Below are 14043 nucleotides of genomic sequence, written 5' to 3'. Positions count from 1 at the left end.
CAAAGAGCCTGACACGGGGCTGGAACTCACGAACCATGATATCATGACCTGAGCTGAAGTCAAGAGTCGGACGCTTAACCGAGTAAGCCACCCAGGCGCCCCAAGAAAAAGCTAACTTTTTATCAGGTCTCAGAAAGGAAGAATTCATATAATTTATTAACTGTCACTGGAAGAACAATGACCACTTTCTACATAGCTCCTTTATTTACTCTTACACAACTCTGAAAAATCCTCTGGCTCAAAATAACAAGTGAATTCTTGAGAGAACAATTAAGCTACCAAAAAAATCAAACATAAGAAGGGAGAGAGGGAGGAAAATATATCATAATAAAATATGAAAAGATACTCAGGAGACTAATATTTTGAATACTGTTCATATAATCTTCACTAGAATATGCTACAAAGACAGGAAATGGTCTAAATAGTAATAAAAGTTGTGTCAGACCATTGTTCTAGTAATTTTATGAAAAACAAAGAAAACACAATCATTTCAAAGTACCTAGCTGAGCCATATATGTGTGTGTGTGTGTGTGTGTGTGTGTGTGTGTGTGTGTGTATATATATATATATATATATACACGTATATATATATATACACATATATATGTGTATATATATATATACACATACATATGTGTATATATATATATACACATACATACATACATACATACATATATACAGGTAAGTGGCTTCTTTATTTGTTCGCTATGCTGACACTTGTTTTTACCACATTACATTTCACATAGTACCATCTATGAAGCAGCAAAAACATTATTAAATTTGGGAAGTGGTAGTACTAAATAATAAATAAAGGATTTCCATTATTTAAATAGAGGATTTTACCCTCATTTCACAAAACAGACCCTTAGAATTCAAACTATTTTTCATTGATACCTCCGTCCTTCACTACAAAACAAAAATTATGTATGTTACCTAACACTGCCTAATATAGGGATGTCAAAGAAACCCCACTTTTGCTAATTTTAGTATTAAAGTAATTTTATAATCTTACTGATTCATATATATTCATATATATATTGGTAGAAATAATAATGACAATAATAGGCATTACTTGGAAATGTTTCATTATAACTTTATAAAGATATGCTATTTCTGTGTTCTGGTTTTTTGGTTTTAAAAAACTATCTATAAAAGGATGTTGTTTTATATATAAAATCAGTATTTCAGTTAAGTATGTGGATACTTCACATGTACACATTACAGGTTTCCAGTGAATAAAGTACATAATTATTATACTATCCCCTTTTTCTTTTAACTTACATTACCTAGATGTAGCTTTTTCAAATATTCTATTGGTTGACAATAAACATCACTTGATTATACTAACAATTTTATTGCTTTTTATCACTACTTACAAAATTATCTTGGTGTTAAAATACTAGAAAAAAATACAGGGTATTATACGAAAAGAACAAAAGGTCCTACCTGTTTCAACCTCATGAAGAACGTCTCTGTGAAAGTCTTTCTGCTGAAATACCAAAATCGCTCATTTGCAGGGTACACCCGTACGACAGTCTCCAGGAGAAAGCGGACAGGCTCCACCACCTCTGTGACTACCATATCCACTGCCACAGTCATGTACACCCGCTTATCTGCAGTAGAAATTTTCCATACATACATTATGATGTCTTTATCATTCCTTGACTATTTAAGAAAACAAAGGTTCCCCACTTATGAAAAAACTAAGGTCCTTTCCAATCATGTTACCATCCATGTTTAATTTTAAATGTTGTACTGTCTCTTTGATTAAATGGGTAAACAAACACGTTTTCCAAGTATGCTTCTCAATACTCATGATCCTATCTAAACCAATGGTCAAAATCTCTGACAACCTTACTTTTTCCTTCCACAAATCAGGTCTTTAATATAAAAAATAAAATTTTCAGATAAGATGTAATTTTCTTTTACACAAAAACTATCTTTCAAATTTCCCCAAAAAACTCTGGAAAATCACAAGAATTTGCCCTTTCATCTTATAAAAAGAGATACAAGAAACTATTCACTTTGATGAGATGCATGAGGACGGTCAAATCAAAAGAGATGTTCAACCTTCACGATGCTAAATTTGTACAGGAAAATGCTTATGCAATGTTGTATATGCTTTAAGGTCTGTCAGTACCCTCATTGTCCTCTCACTGTATGTTCAGGAAAAACACTGATTAAGGTTCTTCTGTACAGTTATATATCTATATCAGAGTCTTGGCAAGTAATTTTAGGCAATAATATAGTGCTATCAGTCACAATTTCAGTTATTATTTAAAATGTTTACTTGGCCGAGGCACCTGGGTGGCTCGGTCAGTTCAGCATCCAACTCCAGGTTTCAGCTCAGTCCATGATCTCACGGTTTCATGAGTTCAAACCCCACATCAGGCTCTGCACTGGTAGCTCAGAGCTTGCTTGGGATTCTTTCTCTCACTCTCTCTCTCTCTCTCTGCCCCTCCCCAACTTGTGCTGTCTCTCTCTGTCTCTCTCAAGTACATAAATAAAACCTCAAAAAAAAAATTAAAATGCTTACTTGGCCACAGACTTCTATTTTTTTTAAGTTTTTTAATGTTTTTTTTAAGTGTGTTTCTTTATTTTGAGAGAGAATGAACAGAAGAGGGGCAAAGAGAGAGGGAGAGAGGAAGTGCAGGGTCCAATGCCTGGCTCGATCTCACAAACTGGGGCTCAATCTCACAAATCATGAAATCTTGACTGAGCAGAAATCAAGAGTGGGACTCTTAACCAACTGAACCACCATAGCCTTTTTTAATTTAGATCTAGAATCTTGTAGGCTAGTGTCTAATGGTTTCCTTTAGTTTCACAATAAGCTGAAATACGGATTTTATTTTGTTTTATTTACCCTACTTGAGATTCATTGGTTTTCTTTTTTTCCTTTTCTTTTTTTTAAGTAGGCCCCATGCCCAGTGTGGGGGCTTGAACTCACAATCCTGAGGTTAAAAGCTACGCACTCTACCAGCTAAGCCAGCCAGGCTCCTCTTATTGGGTTTTTCAGTCTGGGTTTGGCTATTCCATATTGTCATTTCTTTGCTACTTCTTAAATATTTTTAAATTTTATTTTGTCCAGCATTTTTAGTTCTCGAAGCTCAAATAACTAAGCCCATTAGAAGAAACCTTCAATAGTGTTTTTAAAAAACATTATACATTTATGCATGTCAACTACACTTCTATTAATGTCAAATTCAACAAAAAATTCATTACATTCTTACTAAATGCAAGCATTCTACCTGCAAATTCAAGAGAAATGAGGATTCACTAGACACTGTACTTGACTTAGCAGACCTTAAAGTCCAAGGAGAGTACTATCAAAGTGTAAGAGACAATAACACAAAACAGAATACAAAACACAGCTTGGTGGTACAGTGAAAAGATCTAAGACATTTCATCTCCAGAGTTTCAACTTCTTCTGTAAGAAGTCAAAGTTTTATTCATGAATCCTTTGAGTAAGTTATAATCTCAGGGACATCATTTGGAAATTTTAGAAATCAAGTCAGTGTTTTTTATGGCATATGAAATAATTTTAAATTTAAAATACATTATCTTTTGGATAAGAATATTATTGTAATATAGTATTAAGTTTATTTTAATAGAACAAATAAACTTTAAAATATATTATCTTCTGATAGAAGACCAAAGATTTATTAAAGAACAAAATCAAACTGAACTATGTGTTACATTAAAAACAGATAAAAATTGCTGTTATAACTCACTATTTGAAGTTCTTATATTTTATTCTTCAAAATTATCAACTGGCTTATTTTTCTCATTTTCATGTTTACTTTCTGAATGATTATAAGACAGAAGTTTACAGGCTGGTCTTTACAAGCCTGTAGGCAGAATTTACAAACTGTGGGTGTAAAAATTATTTATTCCTAATACATGAAAGGTTCTATAATCATTATTATTTTTCTATCTTTTTAGCTCTCATTTTGAAATAGACAGCTTCATGTGTGATCAAATGCATGCAATTTATGCAACTGGTAAATATTCTTGCTAAAGAAATTTGAGAATAATTACCATGTAATGCTCTTCATTAATATATTTCTTTTTTTTTTTTTTTTTTTTTTTTTTAATTTTTTTTAATGTTTATTTATTTTTGAGACAGAGAGAGACAGAGCATGAACGGGGGAGGGTCACAGAGAGAAGGAGACACAGAATCTGAAACAGGCTCCAGGCTCTGAGCTGTCAGCACAGAGCCCGACGCGGGGCTCGAACCCACGAACCGTGAGATCATGACCTGAGCCGAAGTCGGACGCTTAACCGACTGAGCCACCCAGGCGCCCCCATTAATATATTTCTACATTAGTATTCATTAATGTTCCTGTTTTAACCAAAAATCTACTGTGGATATAAAGAAACGAATATAAGACAAAAGATCAAGCCAATGGATCCGTTATTTTCTCAATACAAATTATTGGTTAAATCACAGTAAAGCATTTAGTGTAACTTATAACATTAGTTGTAACTCATGAGGTAAAAATTTAAATTTTACTTTAAGGACAGATGGCAGAGGGGTAAAAAACACAGACAATTAACAGATATCTGGATAAAGTAGGAATAAAAATAAACACAATGGGAAGAATGACAGATGTACTATTTACCACTCATAAACTTATCGTTTAACACTAGACATGTCTAACAAAATGAAAAGGTAAACAACGCAGAAAAAAGCGTTTACCACAAATGAAATCCTGAATACACATTACTAAGATCCCAAAGGTCAAAAGACTGGAAAAATAATTTAAAAATAAAAAATATAAGTAATCTATAAGGAAAACAGAGAACAGTTACCAAAGATATGCAAAATTCCAGAATTTGCTTTCCCTATTTCTTCCATACTCTGCTTCAAAATAAAATAACACTATAGTAACATATAAAGCACAAACCCCAAATATTTTCTACATAATCTAATAAAACTAATTCACATATCTTTGAGGAAGATTCTTTTGAAAGTGGAGGTTTTCCCCATAATGCATAAAGTATTTTTAAAAACCTGCAAAATGTATGGGGCTCCTGGTTGGTTCAGTTGGTTAAGCATCCAACTCTTGATTTCAGCTCAGGTCACAATCTCACCACTTGTGGGATTGAGCCCCACATCAGGCTCTGCACTGACAACAAAGAGCCTGCTTGGGATTGTTTCTCACTCTTTCTCTGTCCCTCCCTTGCTCATGCTGTCTCTCAAAATAAATAAATAAACATTTAAAAATAAAAAATAAAGACTTTGAAATGTAAATAACTTCATTTTAAATAAGCTCCAGAATTTTTAAAAACACAGCAAAACAACATTGACCATAATATAAAATTTAAAGCAAATAATAATGAATAATTTGAGAAAAGTTACCTTTTGGGGTTTCTTCATTAAGTGCCAGAAATATTGGCACATTGGGGTTCCAAATGCCGGTAATAACATAAGCTCTTCCATCATAGCTCTTTCCCATGGATTCCTATAAAAATTCAGACAGAAATTACTGAGAATACATGCATCAGGAAAATCACCATTTTAAATTATAAACATATCTTACTTTAAGCAATCAAATTTAATAAAATTTGGATTTACAAATGGATTTTTTTCTGTATTATTCACCACCCTACAAAAGCATTTCTTTCCTTATTAAATTCTAAGGCTTTCTTCAGAGTTTCTATTTACAGACACGTACCTCTTGGATAGAAGGAGCTGTACCTTCATATACTGACTCACAAAAACATAATATTGGAGTGAAGTTATATTTATCTTAGACTTCTGGTCATAATTTCATATACCTACATACAAGGTTGTCCACAGTTTCTATTAAAACTATAGTGTACATCTCACTGAAGATATTTAAATTGAATTAATAGTAAGTCAACAGAAAAGCGGTATTTTTCTTCCAGTGTTCTAACTTATAGTATATTCTTAAAATATTAATTTACTTTATCACAATTAACACTTCTGAAAGTTCATACTTTTCTATTATCTATGTTGGATACTTGTATACTGGCTTACGATCAGTAACCAATGTTAGGAGGCTAATAGAGGTAATCAACACCCAAGTTGATTATCTCCCATTCACTCTTATACTTGCTCCCTCCTTCCCTTCACTCCTTCTCCCCTTCTTCATCTCCTCCACTCTTTCAGGCTCCTTTACTAAGCCCACTCCCGACCCTCACTGAAGAAGCCGGCAACTCCTATCGTGAAAGCAGGATCATATACAGTTACGTGCATGTATGTACGTGTGCAGGGGAGGGGAGGTTAGAGGTGTGCCCACGGGAGAACGGCACACAGCATACAAGTATGTGCATATGCAAAAGTGTATTATCTACAGAACTTTAAATTTCCTGTGCCCATTTCCTCATATTATGAATAGAGTGCTAGAAGTATCAGACTAAAACAAAGATAAATACTGTTTTTCCAATTTTACCCCAACACAGAAGCTTCTCTGAATCCCTATAAAATTATTTGTCATTTGGTAATTATTGTGTTTATTTTCCTAATGTATTGGTGGTATTTCACTAATCGAACTGTACAGCTTGAGTGCAGGGACCCTGCATTCCGGAGATGAAGTACACTCAAGGCCACGTTAAGGAAATTCACTCAGCACCTTCAACACTTTCATATATTCATATTCATTCTCTCTCTGTCTCCCCACCCCTTCCTCTCTCCCTCCCTGTGCCTATCCTCTCTACCTTCTCATTAGGTCCCCATTCAAAACAAGAATGGGCATCTGACCCCCAAAAAAACCCAATCCATTTCTGAACAAGAGCTTGTGCCATGCTTGACTCCAAAAAGATGAGTGAGCCCAATCAAATTATTTCTTTCAATTAACAAACACCAAGAAAAGTAGGCAGTCAGCAGTGGAGCTGAAAGGTTTTAATAAGAAGCCAGGCACTGACAGGCCACATAAAAAATGAAGTGATAACAGAAATTAAAAAGTAGGAAAGAACACATAAAGAAGAGTAGAGTATTAGGAAACCGTTAAGTGGTAGGAGAGAAACGGAGAAAAACAAAAAACCATTAAAAATGATCATGCAGTCAAAATACAAAGGCAGATACTGGGAGACAGGGAAGGAAGGAGGAAGAGTGAGGAGCAGAAAGAAAAGGGGCAGAGAAGGTGCAGGGAGGGAGAGATGAAGGCAAGGAGGGAAAGGGGAAGAGAAGGAGAAAGAGGAGACAGAAAGAAGGAAACAGAAAGGGGGAGGGGAGGGAAGGAGGTGTAGAAAGACAGTGGGGGCAGAGCACCAGATCTCCGGGATCAAGGGCAGCAGTGAAAAAAAGAGAAGGAGCTCAAGCAAAAAAAAGAGACTCAAAGAAAGAGCAAGCCCATGGGGGGACATGAGGCAGACAGGAAAAGTCCAAATAGCAAAAACCACTTTGCAGTGTTTAGGTACAATTTCATGAAGATCAATAACCTCTTCTATCTTCAAGGTGTTCTAAGTGGATCTCTGTTTCTTATAACCAAAATAGCCTAACTCAAACATCTGTATTTTTATGTCTTTGTAGTTCTCATAATACACCACCGCAATAATACTGTCTTACATCAAAAGCCCTCAATAACAGTTTCTCCTCATCAAGTACTGCATTTTTGTTATTGAACTAGACCTTTCTATCACACAGACTGGCTTGCTCCCAGCCTCTGATAAAGATGCTTCTTGGAGCACCTGGGTGGCTCAGTCAGTTAAGCGTCTGACTCTTGGTTTTGGCTCAGGTCATGATCTCATGGTTCAAGAGTTCAGGCCCCACATCAGGCTCTGCGCTGACAGTGCTGAGCCTGGTTGGGATTTCTCTGTCCCTCTCTCTATGCCCCTCCCTGGCTTTCTCTCTCTCACTCTCCCTCTCTCAAAAAAAAAAAAAAAAAAAAAAAAAAAAAAAAATGACAAACATTTTCAAAAATATTTTAATTAAAAAAAAAAAAAAAGATGCTTCTTCAACTGTCTTTGCTGAAGAGTTCTTCCTAACTCTTCTGTCTCCACCACAAGCAGAGCTGACAAAATCAGGGACAGCAGGTAAGGGACATCCGGACAACCTAAGTCTCTACCCAAACTAGAAAAGGCAGGAACCCTAGGTGCCCTCCTCTTAGGAAAATAAACTAGGAAATACAGACAGAATGTGGGAGTTTACAATGGGAACATAGCAGAAAGGGCATAACACAGAGGCCGGAGAACACAGTAAGCCACAAATGAACTGTCAAGTCATGAGCAAGCTGAAGCTATGAGGTCAAGTAGGCAAACAGTAGGGTAAAGCAGACACATGGTACTGGAAAGAAATAACACACAGAAAAAGTAAAAAATGTAAGTTTGTGTTAATCTATCCATTTGTTAAGCAAATATGAGCCTACTATAAGCCATGGTCTATGCCTATTAAGTATCCAACAAGGAAAACAAAATGATCCTGACCCTCGGGAGCTGAGAGGCTAATGTTTTCCAAACAGCAATTTGTGACTCATTTGTGGATCATCAAATCAATTTAGTGGATTATGACCAGACATTTTAGTCAAGTAGAAGAAAAATAGAGTTCCTCATACACCTAAGGAAGGGGTAAGAACGGTTTCATGAAAATTTTATTTCTGCTTTTCTACACAAAGATTATAAGCATACTGGATTAAAATATAAATGAATTTGTAACTATGAGTCCAGCTACTGGCCCAGTGTCAATAAATGGTTAATTGTAAAGCTCCACAAGCTTTCCGAGGCATTTCTAGGACTTTTAAATTACATTCCAGTTCCAAGAAACCAGGCTCTACTGAGTTTTCAGCTCTTCTTGGTACTTTGCAGTTATGCTTTTCCTAGGTACTAAAGGGGAGTAAAATTTGGCACCTCAAAATGTATCTCTTTGGCATGTAGACTATTTTTAGTCTGATTATTTTAAAAAACAAAAGACTGGGAAAGAACCTCTGACCTCCCCCTTATAGTGACCATAGATAACTACAGTATAAAATAAAGCAGGTGAAATAGGGAGGAACTTAGCAAAGTCTGTTAAAATTCCTATGTCCCATGGTTTCTGAGTGGTCTAGCAAACATTTGTTTGCCAAACATTTACTTTTTTTTCATCTTCCTATGGACTGTCTCCTTTCCCTTTGAGGTCCCCAACTTCTACCCCTTCTCCTTAGCTCAGAATGGCATATAAACCTCATTGCCTGACTACCTGTAGGCACCATATTCTTATGAAGCCCCAACACATATGGAATTAAATTTAATTCTCTCTTGTTAATCTGTCTCATGTCAGTTTAATTCTTAGACTAGCCAAAAGAACCTTGAAGGGTAAAGGAAAAATTTTCCTCACCAACTGTATCAATGGCTGTGGATCAAAAATTCTCATTTCCTTATTCCTACAGTACAAGGATATTCACCAAAAATATTCTCACTACTGGAAGACAATGGAGTCTCTGTTATTTGTATCCCCAAAAAAACAAATTTTATTTATACATGATTTTGTTTATATAATATATATGTGTAAGTAATATGGACATTTGACTAAAATATATTTTCACCTATAAATATGACTTTCTCTTTCATGTAGATCTTATATTAAACTAAATTTATAAACTTACAAAATGTCTCAATTCATCTTGCTTATTAGAAAATACTCACAGGGAAGAAAAGTTAGCATTCTTAAAAATTGTTCAAGATAAAAAGAAAAGTCTCACAAATTGTGAAACTAAATACAATTGTAGGATTTTTCAAAGTCTGTCAGAAAAAAAAGTGCAAGAAAGTGAAATTTGTTTTCAAAGTGTTCACATAATTAAACGAGTCATAGAAGAACATAACATCTTGCTCTAGAGGGAAGAACCAAGGCTAATTAGGCTAACTTATAAGGGATAGGACTTCTGGTGATTACAAAGAATTGACTTCGTAATAATCAGAACTGTCCCATAGTTTCCATTATAAGGTAATAAGTTCCATTTTATGAGATGTGGTCTAGTCAAAGCTCAATAACCATGTAGTAAGATAGCACAAAGATCAGTAATAAATCACAACTACTGATAACTGCAAACACAAACCCTCCCAATTTTATCAACTATTTGTTGTACAGAAGCTTCAATGCTGACGAACCCTTTGATTTCAACATGGACTCTTCAAAGTGGAGGACTGCTCTGCCAAAGACACTCAAGACCAGGAAGTTCAATGCCAGTCTGTAATTCTATAATCTGCATTTAGGTTTCTCTGCCAGTGATTCACCTTAATCTTTTAAACTCCAAAAGACCATGACTAACTAAGACCTAGGAACTTGTATTGCATGTTCCTAAACTACCTCCTTATGGAATTTTCAGAACTCCAAAATGCTATGACTTGCCTTAGGTAAAACCACTTGTATTAGTGGTAGGTTGTAAAGAGCGATGGAAGAAAGCTGACTTGTTTTCACATTCAGTGGAACTGGTTTGTTCTTACCTTACCTATCTGTGCAATGCTTCCTCTGTATTTCTGTGGCTCACTGTACCAATCTAGAAGAGCACTTAACCTACTGCTGTAGTTACACACTTAAGAATCTGCTTCCATCACAAATCTATGAACCCACACATGGTAAGAGCTATGTTTTACCATAGCTATAAGCCCAGAACTCCACACAATGCTTGCCACACAATTATGTATTCAAAAAAAGGTTCAACGAACCATTGTAGGGCCACTAGAAAATCAATGTGACATTACCAGGGAATAACTCTAAAAAGCTGACAGAATTGATGATATTTAATTGACATCTATAAAACTCAGCTGAAAAGATGAAAACACGTAGTGCTTGTTATCTATCGGTAAGTGTAAAAAATCTCAGTCAAGTCACTTTATACTTAACTACTTTATACCTAATACTCTATTTCCTACATTTCTAAATCACAAAGTAAATGTTTTCATTAAGTACAATATTTTTGTTTAAAAGATAGTATACTATTTTCACATCAAACATCAACTTTCAAATATATATTAACCTTCAAGAACATTCCTTAAACAAATACAACTACAGTAAATATACTTTGCTAAGGACAGGTTACCAAGGAGTATAAATTCAAAAATGGAAGTGCTTTAAAGAAAACAAAAGCATTCATCACAGTCCTCAAATAATAATAGTGCATTAAAATAAATGAAAGGCACCATATTCACTCTAAGCATGCCTGTTATAATCATGTACTTGTTATTTTTGGCTCAAAGAAAAGATTATCTTCCTAAAAACCTAAATAGATGAATAGATGGACATTGTCATAACACTATCCTTTTATTTGCTTTAATTTAGCATATGATTTTTTGGTGGAAATTTTCCTAAATCTCTCCCTCATAAGTAATTTTAAGTTTGGGTTTCCAAATCTAATTAGTACTACCACACAGCTGAAAGTTAGAAACAATTTTGACAATATGACAAAATCTTTAAATAGAAAATACTTCTAAAATATAAAATAACTATCATCTATACTTGGTTAATGTGCTTAAGATTATCATTACCATATCCAGTAAATGCATGTCACTGTTCTTCACGTTTCGACCTGGGCTTAATAACATTCCAAAACATCTGAAAATATTGGGGGGGAAAAAAAAGGACAAATAAGGTATCAAGAATATATAGAAGCCCAGTGAGCAAAAAGCCTTTTTATAATAACTACACAATCTGAGCTCTGTATTTACAAGTAGCTTTAGGTTTTTTTAAAGAAACACCACAAAAAAAAGAATTCATTGAGGTACATAATAAAATCACATAGAAATAAGTTATCTAAATTCCCAGATCTTTATTTCTACATGTAAAATATTACCAATGATCAGAAACTGTGATAAAATGGCCACAAATTACTGACTGAAACAAAACATAGTAGTGAGATATGAATTAATTTCTAGGTAGAAATGAGACTTTATTTGCCTTGGAGTTATTTTAAACATACAGATCAAAATCAACCAACCCAATTAAATGAAAAAGGAGATTAAAAAAAAAAAATAATAAGACTGTGCTCTCTCTTTGTATCAAGCCAGATTAACAGAAACAATTACCCTGGCCTTCAACAGTCACTTTCACTGAGTAGCCTGTTAATATTTATTATACCTTAAGTTTGAAAAAAAAGTTATATGAAGCTCATTACTAAATGTATTAGTATATTAGTGAAGATATTATCCAACATACTATATACGATTAACTATTTACTTTGTTCTGTGTTTCCTGATGCTAGAGAAGCTTTAGGAATCCCATCAATACTACCACTTTATTTGTGAAGGATTTTCATAAGCTCTAAAATTTAGCTAAATCTAACGTTTTTATTTTTGTTAGACTATTATTATTTCTGCTTTTAGGTAAGAAAAGTAGAGTCTAGAGAAATTTGACAATTTACTCAAATTCTTTTCCCTATTAAATAGGTCTTATAAATCTAGAGGCAATGTGATCTGTCTTCAGTATCCCTCTGCCAACAACACATAGCCACACTTTAACTAGAGTGTTTGTATTGCAGCTCTCTAAAATTTTTAAATATGCTATGGAACATTTCATACAGAGATAGAGAATGTAAATAAATATGTTAAGATTTTTTTCATTTCAAAATACTGGCAGCTGACACATCAATACTTTATCTGATCCTTTTTATTTTCTGAAAGTTTACCTTTCTAATAGCACAGCTTTTTCTTCCATGAACAAGTCTTATCCCAATTATGAGTCTAGTAAGTGGTAAAACAATATATACTTCCTGTGAGTACTTGAGGATACCATGCTCATGGTTCTCTTTTGGCATCCAAAATCAATCAAGTACATGACAAAGATAAAGTTCAAACATATTAGTGTACCACTGAACAAAATGGAATCTACTAAAAAATACTTCAATATTCATAATTTTAATACAATTACTATACAACGAAAAATCTCCCTATTAATTCCTATAATATACACTGTACAAATTAAATGTTAATTATGTAATTTACTGTACTATTTCTTATACTATTGCTTAAATACTTGCTAAGCAAGAATAAAAGAGTGAATTTTTTTTTCAAATATAAAATTTGGTCCCCTCAACTAAGAAGTCAGGTCAATGAGGTCAGAAGACTTCTCTCACAATACCATATGCTTTGCTTTGGCTTGCATCTCTCATGGCTTTTTCAAGAACAGATTTGTATATTATAGGGTTTTTGAATTAAAAACTATCATATACTTATTGTAAAAAATTAATGGATACCAAAATATATAAAGAAAATATAATTTATCCTTTCTCTAACGTCAGCCCCCTTAAGAGCCAATGTTAACAATCTAGTATGCATCCCTTTTTGTTCTTTTGAAAACTTAGTTTTTCATCATTTTTTTTTTTGCCAGGCACTTGCAGGTGAATGGTAAAATTGGTACAATTTTATATTTTCTTAATATTCTTATGTTAAATTCTACTGCAAAAAGAGCCTTGGAAGTTTAGGTTTTCCTTAAATGGCAACAGCTCTCACTTTATTTTGATGATCTTTGATGTGCTGCTCTTTTCATGGGTTATAAACAAAAAATCCTGCCACCAACCAGGAGTGTGACCTTAGAGAAAGCACCTAACTCCCTTGAGCCTCTGCTTCCTCTTCTAGAAAATGGGAGAGGTATAATAGATGAACTCTAAGTAAGTTCTTCCAACACGAAGACTGCACAATTTTTCTCCATCAAGCTGTATTAGTCATTTCCAAAATTATATTTCATTAAAGTACATCAGGCTTCCTACAGAGACAAGCGAGGTCTATTAAGAATAATGTGTCAGTAATTAGATAGATATTATTAGTACCACAAACACCTAATGCAGATATTAAGTGTTTCATTGGGGAGGTCAAAGCATTCAACCTTTCCTTGTTAACTCTATAAATAATGTAGAAAATTGCCATCACACCTGTTTTCTCAAGCAGTTCACAGTCTACTGGAGGAGGAAAATACAAGTAAACAGGGAATTACAACCTGATATGGTAAGTTCTAGGACTGCTGTATAAAGCACAGATGAGGCATATCCAACATTATTTATAATATAGTAAATAGGCTGACCTGACCAAAACTTGCAATCAAACCTCCTTAGAATGAGATATTATATTATTACATTAATTGTAACAGATACTTAACTTTTTCTTAAGTTT

The 14043-nt window shown here is 34.0% G+C and overlaps 1 protein-coding gene across 7 annotated transcripts in view; it reads right to left on the bottom strand.

Annotated features, from left to right (window-relative positions):
• RABGAP1L (RAB GTPase activating protein 1 like) overlaps positions 1-14043 on the bottom strand; it is a 753436-nt gene that overhangs the window by 631202 nt on the left and 108191 nt on the right. For 6 of the 7 annotated variants that reach the window (XM_060644898.3, XM_060644899.3, XM_060644901.3 and 3 more), the window contains 3 exons: positions 11428-11494; positions 5366-5468; positions 1450-1616 (listed from right to left, as the gene is read on the bottom strand). In XM_060644898.3, the coding sequence (XP_060500881.1) occupies positions 1450-1616; positions 5366-5468; positions 11428-11494 (337 nt within the window). The remainder of the gene's footprint in view (positions 1-1449; positions 1617-5365; positions 5469-11427; positions 11495-14043) is intronic. The other variant, XM_060644903.3, reaches the window with a different exon arrangement.

Source organism: Panthera onca, chromosome F1 (genome assembly GCF_046562875.1).
Source record: "Panthera onca isolate mPanOnc1 chromosome F1, mPanOnc1 haplotype 2, whole genome shotgun sequence".
NCBI lineage: Eukaryota > Metazoa > Chordata > Mammalia > Carnivora > Felidae > Panthera > Panthera onca.
This window is presented reverse-complemented; position numbering and strand designations above follow the sequence as displayed.